General features: G+C 35.7%; 2 protein-coding genes across 4 annotated transcripts in view; both read left to right on the top strand.

Annotated features, from left to right (window-relative positions):
- The first annotated feature begins 3,236 nt into the window (after positions 1-3,236).
- LOC110724551 (probable carboxylesterase 17) lies at positions 3,237-4,604 on the top strand. The gene has a single exon (XM_021903966.1). It carries the CDS (start codon positions 3,340-3,342, stop codon positions 4,411-4,413), a length of 1,074 nt encoding a protein of 357 aa, XP_021759658.1. The 5' UTR covers positions 3,237-3,339; the 3' UTR covers positions 4,414-4,604.
- Positions 4,605-5,800: 1,196 nt separating this feature from the next.
- Positions 5,801-18,011, top strand: part of LOC110724821 (protein SWEETIE-like) — a 38,692-nt gene continuing 26,481 nt past the window's right edge. Inside the window, exons 1-19 of one of the 3 annotated variants that reach the window (XM_021904296.1) lie at positions 5,801-6,131; positions 6,400-6,607; positions 7,838-7,944; positions 9,072-9,308; positions 9,382-9,471; positions 9,560-9,647; positions 10,658-10,722; positions 11,497-11,601; positions 12,411-12,500; positions 12,594-12,674; positions 13,305-13,373; positions 14,371-14,496; positions 14,652-14,755; positions 15,274-15,406; positions 15,483-15,589; positions 16,643-16,753; positions 16,860-17,027; positions 17,165-17,251; positions 17,417-17,510. In XM_021904296.1, coding sequence (XP_021759988.1) covers positions 5,961-6,131; positions 6,400-6,607; positions 7,838-7,944; positions 9,072-9,308; positions 9,382-9,471; positions 9,560-9,647; positions 10,658-10,722; positions 11,497-11,601; positions 12,411-12,500; positions 12,594-12,674; positions 13,305-13,373; positions 14,371-14,496; positions 14,652-14,755; positions 15,274-15,406; positions 15,483-15,589; positions 16,643-16,753; positions 16,860-17,027; positions 17,165-17,251; positions 17,417-17,510 — 2,241 coding nt within the window. In that variant the 5' untranslated portion in view covers positions 5,801-5,960. Of the gene's footprint in view, positions 6,132-6,399; positions 6,608-7,785; positions 7,945-9,071; positions 9,309-9,381; positions 9,472-9,559; positions 9,648-10,657; positions 10,723-11,496; positions 11,602-12,410; positions 12,501-12,593; positions 12,675-13,304; positions 13,374-14,370; positions 14,497-14,651; positions 14,756-15,273; positions 15,407-15,482; positions 15,590-16,642; positions 16,754-16,859; positions 17,028-17,164; positions 17,252-17,416; positions 17,511-18,011 lie in introns of those variants that run through there. The other 2 variants (XM_021904297.1, XM_021904298.1) reach the window with 2 other exon arrangements.

Genomic DNA, 18,011 nt, shown 5'->3' with positions numbered 1-18,011 from the left:
TCTTAGAAAATCATCTCAAGGTAATTTTTTGTGATCCTCTCTAAGCGTTTATCATCCTACTTATATTAATACAAATTTTAGTATGAAGTATGATTGTATGAATAATAAGTCCATGGCTACAAAACATGTCCCTTTTCCTCAATTTAACATCATACTCTCATTTGTCAATATTCTACTCGATCCAAAAATATGATCAGATTCCACCCGAAAATTTAGGGTCTTGAATGCAAATTTGTACATCCCGAAAAGAAACCGAATTGTGATTTGATTTACCGACTTGACCAACTGATTTGACAAGCGAGTGAAGAATGTCCAATAAAAAAAGTCGACGTGACCCTGGCATTAACTCAACAATGGTTGGACTGGAGGCACTCTTTGCTCCCACAAAAACCAAAAACCTAAAGAAAGGGCCACTGAGTTACTGAAAAGACTTGTGTTTAATCTGCTAGCATATGGATAACAGGAACATTATACTAAAGCAATCTAACTGAAGAACTAATATGCTTACATGCTGGCCATCAGTCATATAGCAAAGATGCTCAGCAGAAACTTCTTCACAAAATATGCTACAGGGTCAAGATATAGGTAGAGTAAAAAGCTACTGTAAGAGATAATATGTCTTTGTCTTGCTCTCTAATACATAGTCAAAAGGAGAACAATATGCGGGAGCATAAAGCTACAGAGATTTGCATATCCGCGGTAGCAATGAAAGATTTGTTTTTGGTGAGGAAGAAAGGATAGAAAGAATCCAATCATATATCAGACGATATGGGTATGCCAGAGGAGAAGGTATTGCTGTTAGCTCAACCTCAACAGGTCAAATCGCAATCTTATAATCCTAATGGGGGTAAATCCATTTTCTGTACTTGGAAATTCATAGTTCTGCATATCATCCTTAGAGGAATATAATCTATTTGGGACCCCTGAAAATTGTACATGCTTAAAGAGTTATAGTAAAAGACTATAAGCTGGACTTGCCTTGTCACATTCCATGAATGTTGCTTTAGCGTTTGCAAAGCAAATTTTCATGTTGACTCTAACAACTCCGTTCAGAATCTATGCATTTGATCAGAATATAACGTGCAGTCGTGCAAGCTTCCAGTCAGCTTAGCCAGAGCTTGAGGTCAGGATATCATAGATTCTACTAAAAAATTAACTTTTTCAAGCATGCTTAGAGAAATCTATGTAATATTTATTTAAGCCATCTTCTAAGTACTTCGTACCTGCATCACGAGCAAGGGAGAAAAAGTAGTTAAAAGAATTTTGAGTAAAGAATATATCTTCCAGATCTCAGACTGACTGCTAAAATTAAAAGAAGAATATCAAAAGAATATATGGCCTTTTTAACCAAGAGATTACTCTGAATTAAGCAGGATTTCCCCCTTTGCTAGAATATTCATAATCATAATTCAAAATAGATGCATGGAATTATTGTGGCTAAATTTATAAACAAATAAACATCAAGCTCAATCAGTATGAAAATGTCAGAGCCCTAGAAGAAATTGTCATGCATTGAATCATGACCAATCTATGTGCTTAGGCAAAGTATTATCCTTGGACCTCGAATATTATTTTCAAAGGTATAACTAGCACATAGTATTCTTAGGCAAAGTCAGATTTGATTGTATTACAATAATACAAGCGCTTCAGCACACAGATACTAGGATGACAGGTTTTCGTCCTGAGTCTCGTATTTGACCTGCAGCCTAAACCTAACAGTAGGAAAACAAAGTATTTCTAGAAATGTGAAAAATATGGAGTAATTTGCAAGAAAGATCAACCATCACGGAATATCTCCACAATTATTTCCAGGTCAGAAAGTCAAAAGCTAAGCCAGAAGGCGATACTGCAAACAAATGGCTTAGAAAGAATTCCAATAAGATGCTAGCAAACACCTCAAATCCAAAATGAAGGATAAATATAATTCCCTTACATTCAGTAAGCATATCTCAAGAATTTACTAAAAGCATTTCAAGAATAAGAACTTTAAGCCTTGTATGTCTGAATGCATGCACTATTAAGTTGGCTATAAGCCGAATGGGCAATTGCCCCCAGCACCATGTAGCTCCAAAAACTCATCAGATTCTGGTCAATCAGAACAAAAATAACACATCCGACTTTATAAACCATGTTTATCATACTTTCAAATGGCTATTGGTGTAGAAAGATTGATTTTGGTTTCATTCTTAAACCATTATATTCCATGTTAGAATTTGATACAGTTGAGGTTTAGGAATCATTCTTAAACAGTTTTCTAACCCCCTCCCACTATTAATCCCCAAAAATAAAAGCAAAGAACATAAAAAATCATCTTAAATAGGTTTTGTGATCAACTATATTAATTAGTATATTCATGTTGTTAATACTTTTTAGGCCAGTACAGCTTTACCATATCATAGTGAATTAATTCAAACATCTAATATATGTTTTCTTTGAAACAACTTGTTTGCAATGATTAGACATCACTAAAACAGCCTTTTTCAATAAGTAGCAAGGTTACACACATCTGATCCCATCAGTTCATACAAGGCGAGCCACTGTCGTAGTTATTGTACAGTATTATAGGCTAGAATGATTGAGATTCATATTGCCAAAATCTTACTGTACATAGGAATTTGCTAATCGATAAACATCCAATATATACGGTGCTAAAAGACAGAACTATTATCCATCAAGTTACAGCTTCCCACAGAATCTTAAAGGATGATCAACAGATTCCATTTAGTGGGCATTTGATAGACAAGTCCTAACAAGATGTGTTAGAGGTGGAATTACATTCTCTGTTCATCAACTTGTAACAGTCTCTTCCAATAAATTACTGATTAGCTTCTTAAAGTTGAGCTAGAGTTGTTTGGACCCACTGCATGAAATTATTTTCATTACTTATGATGCATATGCACCAGTTACACCAAATAACAAATCACCGGCTAAATCTCGTCTCTGTTGACAAGATTTTGGTGATTCCTTTCTAGCCATCCAAACAAACATATCAGTTAAATTCAAGTTTATCAGCAGCTAAGTATTGTTGGCTGTCAGTGCCCTGCTTGTACCATCAGATACTGTTATCATTATTCCATCATGTTGCCTAGGCTGATTAGATACTACGGAAACATCCAAATAAAGGTTTAACTACATACAAATAGCATCATCAAAAAGCTAGGTGCTGGACACCCTAGCCGAAATATCAAATTAACCTCACATTAAAACGGTGAGCCGTGAGCTCCCAATTTCCCACTTGTCAGATAAAGAGAGCATCAAGTTTCTTTCTAGTTTGAAGTATTCACATTGGTCATCTTTTTTGACCTCTTCCCCTATATAAGGACTCAATGAAATACTGACATGCATAATAACACACATTCTCTTATTTGTAAAGTCAAAAAGAGAATGGCTGCCCTCTCTCTAGATCCAAGACTGAGTCTCAATGCAAGAAAACACCACCATCACGGTGCTTTGGTGGAAGAAATAGAAGGGCTCATCAGGGTATGTAAAGATGGGCATGTTGAAAGGCCACCAATCATCCCAAATGTCCCTTGCAACATTCCTTCTGAGCTAAGGGTGACTTCAAGGGATATTGTCATGGACCGATCAACTAATCTGTGGGCACGTGTCTATGTTCCACAAGGACAAAGGAACCTGCCTCTACTCGTCTACTTCCACGGAGGAGGTTTCTGTGTAGGTTCAGCAGCGTGGATGTGTTACCATGACTTCATATCCAACCTAGCATCTAAAGCAGGTTGTGTAGTCATGTCAGTAAATTATCGTCTAGCCCCTGAAAACCGTCTTCCTGCTGCCTATGAGGATGGTTACAACACCGTCATGTGGGTGAAGGAGCAAGCTACCAATGGCTCAAGAGAGCATTCTTGGTGGCTAAGCTGCTGCAATATCTTAGGTTTCTTCCTAGCAGGTGACAGCGCAGGAGCTAACATAGCTCATAATGTCGCTCTAAGATTTGGGGCCAGCAGATCAGCAAGGTCAACCCTTCTAAGGCCACTCTCTCACCGAGGTACTATCCTAATCCAACCTTTCTTTGGAGGTGAGGCACGAACTGCATCTGAAAAGGCCCCTCAACCATACGGATCAGCACTTACTTTATCAGCAGCTGATACCTATTGGCGGTTATCCCTCCCAATGGGCTCTACCCGGGAGCACCCATGGTGCAACCCTCTAGCCAAAGGCGCAGCTAAACTGAATAGCATAGAACTTCCAGCTACAATGGTGTGTGTGTCAGACATGGATATCTTGATGGATAGGAACAAGGAGTTCTGCTCTACCATGGCTAATGCAGGTAAGAAGGTAAATATGATGGTCTACAAGGGTGTGGGTCACGCATTTCAGATCCTACATAGCTCGTCACTCTCCAAAGCTCGCACACAAGAAATGATTGGTCACTTAAAAGCTTTCATTCACAGCTGAACAGAATAACCCCTGAAAAATCTGTGATCATTACTTTTTCGAAGTTCATTCCTGCTTCAATTTAGGTCTTATAGTAGTATTTGTTATTTACCTAATTCATGAAAATGCAAATTTTGTACAGAATATGTATTGTGGAGTGATATGATTACTGATAAGAAGTATGTTTCTTATTCTAGCATAATTTACTGAATATTCCCATTGTGTTTTATATTTACATTCATTTAGATCCTAACATCAAAGTTTGAATCTTGGTGACATCAACCTAAAAATGCTTAACACAAATAATTTGAGAATCATATCAAATCCATTATTTTCCGCAATAGTTGCTTGTGTTACAACGCCTACCCTAAACAAGAGGGAAATGTATAACAGGTGATTAGCAAAAACAAGGGATCACACATCCCCCTATTACTATCCCATCAATCAATCAATCAAAGCCTTAATCCCATAAGTGGGGTCGGCTATTACTATCCCATCTCTCCCTCCGAAATTGATCAATCTTACACCTATGAACAATAAAAACAGCAAATTGAATCCTCTAATATCAGCTCACAAAACAAAGTGCTAGCTGCTAATATAAAACATCAGCAAATTCATCCAATTAACAATAATCCTGGCAATTAAAAAAATGTAACACACATGCAAACAATAATAATAAATCACAAAATTAACACAAAATAACAGTTAGATTACACACCTTTTGCTGTGTTACCAAAATATGATCAGTAATATAATTAAATTTGGTGATGAATTGCCATGCAGGACACAGTGAAAAATATCAGCAGGGAAAAAGATAAGTACTTAATTCGTACTAAGTATGAACAAATGGGACTTGTGTATGTTTTATGTAAGAAGTTTAGCTCCTTAGTCCTTACCCTGAGGAACGTTAAGAGTACTAGTCTCGATCATGGTTTTCAACTATTCAACTAAGCTATTGGTTGAGTCGGTCCTTTAACATAATATTAGATTGTCAGAGCTAATGTGATATAAAATAAAAATATAAATCAGTCATGTACTTCAACCAAAAGTTTAAATTGACATTTAAAGTCCAAACATGATGAATTATTCCAATTTTTTTTGATACTACATACTTCGTATTCATATAAAGTACTCATACGAATAAAGTTTTTAAAGTTTGACCTTACAAATTGCAATAAAGCAATTTTTTAACCAATTAATCTCAATTACATCCTTTTAACGCCACCAGAGAAAGGAGAAAGAAAACTCATTCTGGAAGGGGATGTAAGGGAAATCCCTTCTTTAATGAGCTCGGTGAGATTAAACCCTTAACCTCAAGCCTGAAAGTCGGTGAACTAGCCAACTACTATAACCTCCTGTCAACCCGTATAATCAAGTTATATCCTCCTAATTGCAGATTTACAAAATAGCAAATCAAACCGAGTGATTATAACAATTACATAATAGCGACTTCCTCAGCTTATGGTAGCTCCTCTGCCATGGGAGCTCTTGTAAACTGAACATTACTCTCATTCTTCATCTTTTTTCTCAGAATTTCAATCAAATCGAAAAACCCTGAAGTTTCAACAATGGCGAAGAAGGTTTCGATGATAGAGAGTAATATTCCGCTCTCACAATTCGGCGTTCTCGTTGCTCAATTACAATCCATTGTCGCTTCTGCTGCTCACAAATCTCCCGATCCTCTTCTCTGTTTTGATCTTCTCTCCGATCTCATTTCCGCCATTAATGACGAACCTAAGGTTTTCTTTCTTTCTTTCCCCTTTTTATCTTTGCTCTGATTAATTAGATCTATGTTGCTGCTAATATGCTTTAAATCACGGAATTTCACCATGCTTATGTTCAACTTGCAATTTTTTTGAATTTAATTGTTTTAAGGCTGTTTAATTTGAATTTTTTTGCTTTGATGTTGCAAATTGTACTGGCATTTGGATTGTTTTAGAGAATTTTTACGTTTTGATTGAGAATTCTTGCTGAAATTATGGATGGGGTTGATATTGATTGAATTAGGAACCTATTATGTTATGGCAAAGAAAATGTGAGGATGCATTGTTTTCGCTGCTGGTTTTGGGTGCCCGGAGGCCGGTGCGGCACTTGGCATCATTAGCTATGGTTAAAATTATCTGGAAAGGAGATCCTATTTCGATATACTCAAGGGTTAGTGCTCTTCAAGGGTTTCTTGCTGACGGGAAGAGAAGCGAACCTCAATGTGTTGCTGGTTTGTCAATGAACTCTGAATCTCTCGTGTTAATCGCCTGTATATATATGGGTGATGTTGTTCACCATTATATCATTGGCAAAACAATGCTCCTATTTCTTAGTGTATGATTTTGGTTTGCACTTGCATTTCACTTTGAACAAATGAATTGTGAACATGGGTACTAACATTGATTTTACTTTTACTAGAGGACGAGAAAAGCAAAGAAATATATAGGGTAGCCTTGTTTTTGTTGGTTCCTTTTTTCCTTCGTCTAAGGTTGATAGAAATCATAGACTGTTGAATGAGGAGGAAGCTGATTAATAAAAATAATGTAGCTTGAAAATATATAAGATTCACAAAGAACTATAAGGTGAAGATTTCCACTTGAATTGATGCTGGTCAGTGGTCACTAGTGTTCACTCCTAATAAATTGTGTTTGGCTCCTTACATAGGATTTAAGATGCTTGCTTAATTATGGTGAGCCTGTGGGCTTTGTCTCTTTAATTCATTTTCCCATCAATGAATAATTTTTGGGTATGTGTTGTTGTGGCCATATTTTGTTTTTTCTTAAGAATAAATCACACAAAGGAGTCAAAGTAACTTATGTGAATAGTGTAAAACGCGTCCACTAAAAAGATACGAATGAAGTATATGGCTAATAGAAAATTAGAAAGTATCACAGTTTCTTTGAAGGGAAAGTATAGAACACTTTATTTTCACCACGTTATTCCCTTTGCTTCTTTTTGATGTTCCCATTTGCAATGTCTTGTTCTTAGATCCAAAACTATGACCATATATATGAGAACAAAAGTTATCACGCGGGATCTTGCTAGTATGTTACAATGTGTAGTTTTGAGGAATTAGCTTTTCAATCTTTTTTACCAATATGATATATATGATTTAAATATGAGATAAGGTATACGGGAACATCAAGATGAAATGGTGGGAATACTATGACAAGAACACCAAGGGAACTCAATATAAAAGATTTATAGAGGACATACTTGCCTGTCAGAGTGTCAGCAATGATGCATTCATAATCTAAACTTCCCGGTGTAACAAATAGAGAACTTTGCCGAAACCTTGTCTTTGCAAAAGGGATGATGTATAGTTGTATCTATTTTATTCATTACAAACCAGGCATTCGTGGCACATTCTCAAGTAATTTATACTGGATATATTTTTTTCTTTTGTAGGTTTGAATTACTGCTTAGTCATGACCTATTTCTCATTTTCTGTTAAATCAAGGTGTTGCCCAGTGTTTGGGAGAACTATATCGACATTTTGGTAGGAAGATCACTTCTGGATTTTCAGAAACAACAAGTATTGCCTCGAAACTTATGAAGTCTCATGAGGTATCTAAGTTTGTTGATGTGTAAATTTTTATTTATTTATGATTTTGACTACGACCACACTGAATTAGTCTTGTATGCCATAAGCACCCTTGGTGTGTATTGTGAAACAAAGATTCTGAATCATATATATTAAGGCTATTGAAGATTCTGAATCATATATATTAAGGTTAACAAAGATTCTGAATCATATATATTGTGAAAAAAAGATTCTGTCATAGGTATACAAGTATTCTCTTTTGATTCTTTTGAAATTTGCCCATGGAAGGGAAAGCAGAGGGAGTTGAATGCTGAGTTGTAATGTTTTTGATCTACTTGGGCCTTTTAATTTTCATGTTATTTTTGTTTTTTAGATAGCTTGAGACTAGAGAATTCATTGACGAGAGAATTTACCTGTTTGGGGTACACACACCCAAAAAAAAAAAAAATCACTACAAATGAAATATGCAGCCATGCTGGTTGCCAAACCTATTCTCGGTGAACATCTTTGTGGGAGTAATTTCATTTTTATTTTGGATTGGTAAAACTAATAGATCAATAGATGTGTAATACTATGATATTGTTAGGATGTGTAAGTGGAATTACTCCTGGTACATATACGAAAAAGAGAAATTGTGAGGTTAGGAAAAGTGGAAAACCTGTTGTTATCCTGAAAGAGCCATTTGAAATGCTTGATATTCTGCAAATTCTGCTGGCATTTTCTTCCACAGTGACTAATTAATGATGTTATGCACTCCTAAAAATATGCTTCCTTCTTTTTTCCCCCTTTCCTTTAGGGGTGTACTCAACTGCTTTTAATGATGAAGTATATCTCCAAGCTCATGTACTCAGGATCATACAAGATGGATTGTTTGTATTGAGTTATTGACACCACCATGGCACATTGTACGCACATCTAGAGACATTGATCTACGAGGTCATTTGTACAACACGGTGTTGTTGCTTTTGCTAACCTACATAGTACATATTCTTGGGGATTTAGGCTATGATATACGGAGCAACTTGTGTTTTTGTAAACTACACAAGTTTAAGAATCAAGAAGTTTGTCTGGTAGTCTTAAGAAAAATATAGTTGTTTGTGATTCAGGCTGGTTTATTCTATTTTACCTTAATTAGCATAAAACTTTACAGGAGTACGTAAGGAAAGAGGCTCTACATATGCTTCGGAATGCTATGGAGGGTTGTGGCGGTGCTTCTGCTGCTACGGCATATACAGAGGCATTTCGACTCATCATGCGATTCGGTGTTGTTGATAAGTCACCTATTGTCAGAATAGCTGCTGCTAGATGTTTAAAGACATTTGCTAATGTTGGAGGACCAGGTTTGGGTACTGCAGAGCTTGATAGTTCAGCCTTTACTTGTGTTAAGGTAGATCCTCCTCCCTTGATCTATATAATTGCCTCTTTATTCATTTATACTAACGAATACTTACCTCTATCAGGCTTTTAATGATCCAAATTCATCTATTCGTGATGCCTTTGCCGAAGCATTGGGTGCAGTGCTTGCTCTTGGAATGAATCCCGAGGCGCAGGTTTACAGTTTTCAAGTCTTTGAGAAAAATGGTTTTTATGTGTAGCTAGTTTTTAAAAAGAGATTCTGGCTGTCTTATACTGTTGCAGGTGCAACTAAAAGGAAAAGGACAACTTACCTCAGCAAAGAAACTAGAAGATGGCTTGCAGAGGCACCTGGTATCTTCATTTGTGAAAGGTATGTTATTCCCTGGGGTTTTAAGCTGTACCTGCCAAAAGTCAACAGGAGGAAGGGGGGTAGAAGTTGAATTGTGTTTCTGTTTAGCTAAACCGAGCTGACGGAATGTTGCAAAAGCATAGTTTATGCAAAAGAGAGGAAACTATCTAGCCTCCAACTAACTGCTACCGTATATACTAGTATTCATCTACTAAACAAACTAGTTGATGTGTGCAGGATGGCTAAATAAGACAATAACATATGTTTGAAATAATTGAACTAGTATATTGAGCAAGGTCGATGCAATAAGAAATCAACCATGACAACTATGTTAACCAAGAATCAACTATTTGAGCATAACTAACCCTTTGTTTGGATTTAAGGAAATGGAGGGAAAGGATGGGAAGGGAAATGTAGGGATGGAGTATCTTTCACTTGGATAACAAATGAGGATGGAAGGGAATTGGAGGGAAGAGAAATAGAGGGATTAATTGGTAAGAATTCAAGCTCTCCAACTATGGAGAGAATTGGAAGGAAAGCTCATCATTCTTCCCTCCCCTTCTCTTCCCTTTCATCCTTCTTTTCCTTCCCCTTCTTTGTCCAAATACACTGTAAAAGATCTAGTTCCCCCCTATGGCCTGTTGTTGCTGGTCACTGGCCTTGTTTGGGTTTCTTGACTATTTGTCAGTGTTTCTCTCTCTCTCTCTCTCTCTCTCTCTATGAGAATGTTGCTATGTAAGTCATGGGTGATCCAGTTCTCCTGGCACCAGTACTGCTCTGTTTGTCTTGTATATGACCAGTGTCCAGTGACAGATGGTACGAGAGTTTACAGGAGGATTATATTTTCCTTTCTAGATTTGGGAAATTTTTTTGGGTATTGGGTCAGTATAGGAGAAAAAGAAGAAAACAATGTGTGAGTGAGAAGTGAACATGTGAGGATCCTATTATGGCTACCCTTATCTGATCCACAGTTAGTTTTCTTTTGTTAGATCATTTGATTATAGTTGTAACATCTCTAGTTCATAATGCAGCAAGTGGTGTCAGGTCACGGGATGTGCGGATCAGCTTAACTTTAGCATGGGTTTCCTTCCTGCAGGTAGTTATTTAAATATTATTTTGCTGAGTGAAGCTTATTTATATGATTGGCCATCTTCAATCTTCTTATGTATGAGTAATTCAGATCAAAGTAAACTTCAAACTATTTCCTGCATCTTTTAAGGTGAAGATCTATAAAATTAAAACTTAAGCATAGTTGCATCAGCTTCCATTTAGATATTTACAAGCTTGACTTGTTCTTGGGTTTTAAATTTTTTTGATTTGGTGTATCTTCAGTTCCCCACTTTTGTTATCTAGCAAAGTAGTATTTTTAATTTTCGTAGTGGCTTGACAGCTGCTTGAGCTGTGTATGGAATTGGAAGCTGCTGTTGTCTCTATCCTATTCTTTGATGTGGGCATGCTTTGTCTTAGAGATAATAATTTAATTGAAGGTGGCTTTTATAAAAAAGAATTGGACTATCTCACTTTTTTGTTTAGAAGTTCTGGTAAGCTCAATATTCTTGCAGCCCATCCTCTCCATTTCATAGACTGAGAGATGGCCAGTTTATATCACAAGTTTCTTAACACACACATGCAGACATGCTAATAGGATTGTTTGGGGGGGGGGTACAGTGATTACTGATTAGATCTCCATTCATTCATAAAACAATTCACAAGGAGATCAGATGATTGACAGTGCAAGCTGCACTATAACTGCTTACCATGTCTTCTCTGTAGCTGTATGTGTTGGAGTTTCTGCTTATGTGTTTACTTTACTTCTTTTTATTTGATGTTGCACTTGTGCTCAATTGGCTTCTTGAACTACAAATTTCAGGCCATTCTTCTCAAGTATCTTCATCCAGATAGTGAACTTCAAGACTTCACTTCCCAAGTGATGGACATGCTTCGAGTGGATACGTCTGTTGATGCACAAGCTCTGGTAGTCCTTATCATACTTGCTAATCCTATCTGTCCTTGCCCTCGCATTTAATCTTTCGTGCAATCTTGCTTATCATTGTCTTTTAGAAGGTTCTGAAAATAAGTTGGCTACAGAAGTTTTAAGTTCAAGCCATGCTCTCGTTGGCAATTGTGATACTTGCTTCACTTACATAGGTTCATTCTGCTTGTTTCAGCTGTCCAGATATTATGCGCTTAATAAGCTAGAGTAATATGAACTCAAAAACTAAAAGAGACACATGTGTAAATTGACAGAATCATAAATCAATGGGAGAATGCATTGGATTTTGTGTCGGAAATTGTAATAAATTTTGTTTATCAAGTTCATGCTAAGAAGAAAATTAGAACCGGGGTTCGGCAAAAACATGTGATATTAAGTATTATTGTCATGATCTTCCTTCTTTTCTTATTCTCCTAATTTTTTTTTGGTACTGAAAAATGTTCCATCATTTTTACTAGTTGAACGAAAAGTTAATAACCGTGAAAGTTAGTTTCAAAACACTTCCTATTGACTAGTTTCCTTAAAGTTTTTGTTGCATGCAGTTTTTTTATTTTTTGTTTTCCTGAGCTCAGAAGTGTTATGGACCTTATGGTTTCAAATTTAGTTAGTATCAACTACCAAGAAGTATTGTATACTCAATACAGTCACGGAAGATGTTGATGTGTGCTCCTGCTTTTTGTTTTTTTTTTTGGTATGCAAGTCCTTGATATGAACAAGAAAGTGATGTCTGATGCCTATACTGCTTTCAACTATCATAAGCTACTTACTGATAGATTAATGGGTTTTTGAAGGCATGTGTGCTATATATTCTTAGGGTTGGTGTGGTCGATCAGATGACAGAACCTACTCAAAGGAGCTTCTTAGTTATTCTGGGAAAGCAGGTCTGTTGGTTTTAACTAAGGTTTTTAGTGGAGGTCACTGATATTTAATATCGTCTTTTTTAACATGCTTATATAAATTCTGACATGTTGCAGCTTGAATCTCCTGACAGTAGCCCGCCAATGAAAGTTGCTGCTTTACGTACTTTGTCATATACTTTAAATACTCTAGGAGAGGTGAGGCTTTGCGACAATTAGTGTAATTTTTCTTTTGTTGATGATCTGATTGTAAATTATGATGGATTAGTCCTCTTGAATGGTATATCTATGAATAAAATTCGAAGGAAATCCAAAGAGTTTATATCTGGACAAGGGTTGCGTGATGAAAGTAGTAGCATGTCTTGTAATTCAGAGATGGAGAAGTAGAGTAAAGAGATCTCTTAAACTCAGGGATTCTTAATACATTTATACTTGAAACCAGTGGAGCATGGAGATGATGGTGGAGCATGGATTCTTAAAAATATAAATTGTTTGTTTGAGTGTTTCAGATCTTCAGAAAGATGATTTCTTGTAGTCAACTTGTCAGTATCGTTATAATATGGAATTTGGATAGTATTTATTTGCAAGGGAGGTAGGGTTAAGTTTGCAAATTCCTTACTTATCACTTTATCAGTATAATTGAAGTACTATATTTTGAATATAAAGTAAAGGAGAGTATAGAGTGTGGAAATCTGCTTGAGTTTCATCTGTTTCTTTTGTGGCTATTCATGGATTTGGGTATTAGGATATGTACATGTGTTATATCTGCTTACTTACGCGGTTGATATTATTCCAGACTTTCAGTGACTGATCTTGTCCACTGTGTAGGTTCCTTTGGAGTTCAGGGAAGTTCTAGATGATACAGTTGTTGCTGCGCTGTCACATCCTTCACAAATGGTAAATTCTTCATTTCTATCTTACAGATTTCTTACATCTATATTTTTGTTGTGGGATATAAATAATGTTTTTGACCACGATGTGGTTAGGATTTCACATGAAAGAAGCACACTTATTGCAATGTCACATTAAGGGTCACTGATTCTGCTGCTTGAATTCTACATCAGTCGCTTCAGATTTATTGGCTAATTTTTGGCCTAAACTGGTTATTTATAGAGCATATTGGCCAATAAGTTATTGCCATTTCAAATTTAAAAGAATTTCGGTTTGGCAAGATGAAAAAAAATGAATATATATATCGGCAAATTTGTATTTGCTGAGAGTTAACGCCTCTAATGTCTGACATTGCACTTCTATCTGTTTGTAAATTAATTTTCAACGCTATTCAGTAGGGATTTTGTCTTTGAGATGTGAGAAACATTGATATTATATTTCCTAGTTTTTGGTTATTTGCCCTTATTTTTTGAGATATTTCTTTCTAATAAGATCCATTTATGCCTCTATAGAGAAGCTAGAGATGTTGAACTTCTGATTCTTTCTGTACTTAATAATTTTGGCTTTTTAAAATGTACGTATTATATGTAATGGGTTTTATTTTTATTTTTATTTTTTTTAATTTTTTTAATTTACTTATACTACGTATATTTGGCTGACAAATTAAACATTAGTCTATTATGGCGATGTATTAGAGATACTAGAAATTACTGTTCATAACTTTGAGGTTGTTTGTGATGTGCTATATTGTATGTTCTATGTTGGTTTGTGAATATCTGCATGTAACCCATTAAAAAAGGACTATGATTTTCCATTGCCTACATGGTTATCAGTGTTGTTTCTTGCCTCTGCTTCTATAGCTTGCTCTTGCTTTGGCAATGTGTTTTGATCTGATTATTGGAAATTTAATTATTATTATTATTGTTGTTGTTGTTATTGTTATTATCATTTTTATTATTATTATTTTTTTTTTTGGCAAAACTGACATGCTTGGTAATTGTAGGTCCGTGTTGAGGCTGCTTTGACTTTGCGGGCATTGGCTGAAGTTGATCCTACCTGTGTCAGTGGTTTGGTCTCTTATGGCGTGACAATGCTCAGTGCCTTAAGAGAAAGTGTATCGTTTGACAAGGTTAGAATTGAGGCAATTGTTTGCTTGTCAAACTTTCTTCTATTGCAATTGTATGAATTTTGCTTCTGTTTAAAAATTATCTGACTGTTCTAATAATAACTCACTTCTCTTAAACTGTTAATCAAGAAACTAAAATTTATCATTTTGCTCTGCAGGGAAACACCTTAAAACAGGATCTTGATTCCTTACATGGGCAAGCCACTTTACTTGCAGCTCTAGTTTCTATTTCGCCAAAGCTAGCTCTTGGTTATCCGGCTAGGTAATGCTCAATCAGTTAAGATTGTATTACATCATGCTGGTGGTTAATGTTTCCAGATGGCTATGGTTGGAGTTTTGATATTATTATGCTTAGTCTAATCTACTGTGTACTTGTGCTATTATTACAATTGTTACCCTTTTGATTAACTATTTTCTTGGCCAATGAAGTAGTGCACCCATATACATGTTTTCCCTTTGGATAAAACAATGATAAACATATTTCAATTTATAAATTATATGCTGTATTTATGACTTGATGGCTAAGTTTATTCACTCCTGAATTATCAATATAATTATGAGCTATATTAATGAATATCTAGATAATTATAGATTTATTATAAAATATATTTGTAGACATATTGTCCTTTGCTTCTTTTCTACTGCACAAATTAATAAGGGCCTTTATTCTGTAGTACTGGTCCCTTCTTCTGCCTTTGTGCTGCATTGATAGGCTTAGCAAGTGCTTTTACAATTTTTAGAAAAGATTTTAATGTCTTTTTGTGTGGTCATGCTTTTCAGGCTGCCACACTCGGTGCTGAAAGTTTCACAGAATATGTTGACCAAGTCCAGTAGGAACCCTGGGGCTGCAACTACTGAGAAAGAAGCTGGATGGTTACTTCTAGCTTCACTTTTAGCATCTATTCCTATAGAGGTAAATTGTCATGCCCTTTTATCTTCCTTACTCCAATTTTCATTTTTAGCAAGATAATATATTTTTGTTCCTGCAGGAGCTTGAGGACCAGACCTTTGATATTCTTGCCTTATGGGCTCCCTTATTTAGTGGAAATCCAGAACTAGAAGTTCGACAAAGTGGAGAATTGACATCTAAAATATGGTGAGCAACTTGGGTACAATTTTTAAAATTTATTTTTAATTTTAATTTTGATAGAAAACAGAAAAAGAGTACAGACAAAGGATAGCCTGCCCTCTTATCAAAAATTAAAATTAAGATTGGCCCAGTTTCTTTTTACCTCCCCAATCAAGAAAAAGTTCTCTTGATTCTTGTCTCTACACTAGAAATATGAAATGATGTACACTGTAACAGTTACTGAGCTATCAAAACTCAAACATTGATATCCAGAATCACTTCTCAGTTTTTCTAGATGCTAATTATTTGAATTTTCTATCGAATACTTAAAAGAAAACTCATAAAGAAATACTGATGATGTGGTGGATTGGTCTTGGGAAGTTGGTGAGATAATCATGGTAGGGACAGCCCAAAAGCTCCTATTTATCTGGTCCAGTAAAAGGGGATATATTGTCTGGGAGTCTTTATTACTATGGGCTTGACCTGTAGTTCATCTTTAACCTGGCTCAGACCATGTTGTCATTTGACCAAGTCATAAACTATTAAAGATTGCTAACTAAGTAATTAAATTTGTGTTAGAATATTTCACCTGTTAAATGATGATCAGAGAAATTGTCAACTTGAAGGCAGAAGTTTGATAGTTCTTGTTCTTTTCTTGTTTTTCAAGGACATGTGTAGTTGAATTGTGTTGCATAATATACAAATAATCAATTACTATGTTATGCTCTTTAGAAGCTTTTTTTTTATAAAATGTTTTTTTCAGGGAGAATAATTTAGGCATTTAGCATTGTTCTGGAAGAGTTATATTCTTTCTTTCTTTTTTTTTTCCCCATTGGAGTGGGGGTGTAGGCAGTACAAGTAGCTAGAAGCTGATTAGAGAGCTCTTTTTCTCTCATGATTTGAGTTCATAAAGAAGGAGATAAACATGTACAAGCTACAGCTGTTAAAGTTGTGTGATAGAATAAATTTCAGGAGTTGGCTCAAAATACCTTTATTTGGTTTTTTTTTTTTTTTTTTTTTGGATAAAAGTAATAGGATGTGAAAATTGTGCTGAAGTTTCCCCGAAAAATGTGTTTTCAGTGTGTGGTCTGCAGCTATTGATGCACTTACAGCATTTGTTAGATGTTTTCTTTCTCCAAAAGCTGTGAATTATGGGATTCTACTTCAGCCAGTGCTAGTGTACCTTAGCAGGTATCTAGTATTCCGATTGTATATTTTTCTTAATCAGCTCAAGATTTCTGTTTGCTATTTCTGTCCAATGTGCTGACTCTTATTTCTAATCATTCATTCTGAACAGTGTATTATCACACATTTCTTTTATAGCTGCGAAAAACCTTCCTGGGACAAAAGCTGCCCTGGATGTTCTCGTCATAAGGACACTAATAACATTCCAGTCACTCTCTGATCCTATGACATATAGAAGTGATCATCCTAAGCTTCTCCAACTATGTACTGGTCCATTTAGGTAATGACGAGTTACATGTTTCTTACGATGTTTCTATCTATATTCTTGGATGTTTAAAATGTTTTTTTATCCTTTCCTTTCGGTTTCTATTTGTGGTGCTATATGCTCATTGTTGTTTTTGTTAAATTCAATCACAGGGATCCTTCATCTTATGAAGAGAGCTCATCCTTGAGACTCCTGTTAGACAAAAGAGATGCTTGGTTGGGGCCATGGATTCCAGGAAGGTGCTCAGACTTTACATACATCTTACACACACACACACACACACCACTCTTGTGTCTACACTGTTCAGACTTCACTTTTAGACCATCCTCTTAACATATTCAATTTAACTTCACATGTCTTGGATTATGCATTTGTACTATAGCTTTCTGATTGTGATTGTGCAGGGACTGGTTTGAAGATGAACTTCGTGCTTTTCAGGGTGGGAAAAATGGTCTGATGCCTTGCATCTGGGATCCTGAACTTCCTAGTTTTCCTGAGGTTACCTTCTTATCTGGAAATATTTATGCATTAGCAATCTATTCAGGTGACGTTTGTGAAATTTGGCTTTTCTGTACCTGATTTTAACGTATGTTGAAATATATGAACTTTCTAAAAATGAGAAGTTGGAAACTAAAGCTCTTTTGCATGACGTGTAGTAAAATCAATCAATCATTGGATCCCCCCCCCCAAAAAAAAAAAGAAAAAGACAAAAAAAAAATTGTAGTACTCAAAAGGGTGCAAGGGTGGTCCTGTGTTTTGTCTTTTGCTTTAATATTACAATATCCAAAGTGAAAATACAAGGAAATGAAAAATCAGCAATAAATGCTTGTCACTAGATTTAAAGAACTCCATCTCCGCATTACAATTGACATGTTTGGGAAAGCTTCATCAGCGTGAGCTGTGAGCTTATAAAGAAGCTAAATACAACACTTTTTCCCATTAATTTTTTAAAAACCATTGACTGTGAAAAATCCCGTCATTCCTCTTCAATCAATTCAC

The sequence above is a fragment of the Chenopodium quinoa genome, unplaced genomic scaffold, assembly GCF_001683475.1.
Source record: "Chenopodium quinoa cultivar QQ74 unplaced genomic scaffold, ASM168347v1, whole genome shotgun sequence".
NCBI classification, from domain to species: Eukaryota; Viridiplantae; Streptophyta; class Magnoliopsida; order Caryophyllales; family Amaranthaceae; genus Chenopodium; species Chenopodium quinoa.
This window is presented reverse-complemented; position numbering and strand designations above follow the sequence as displayed.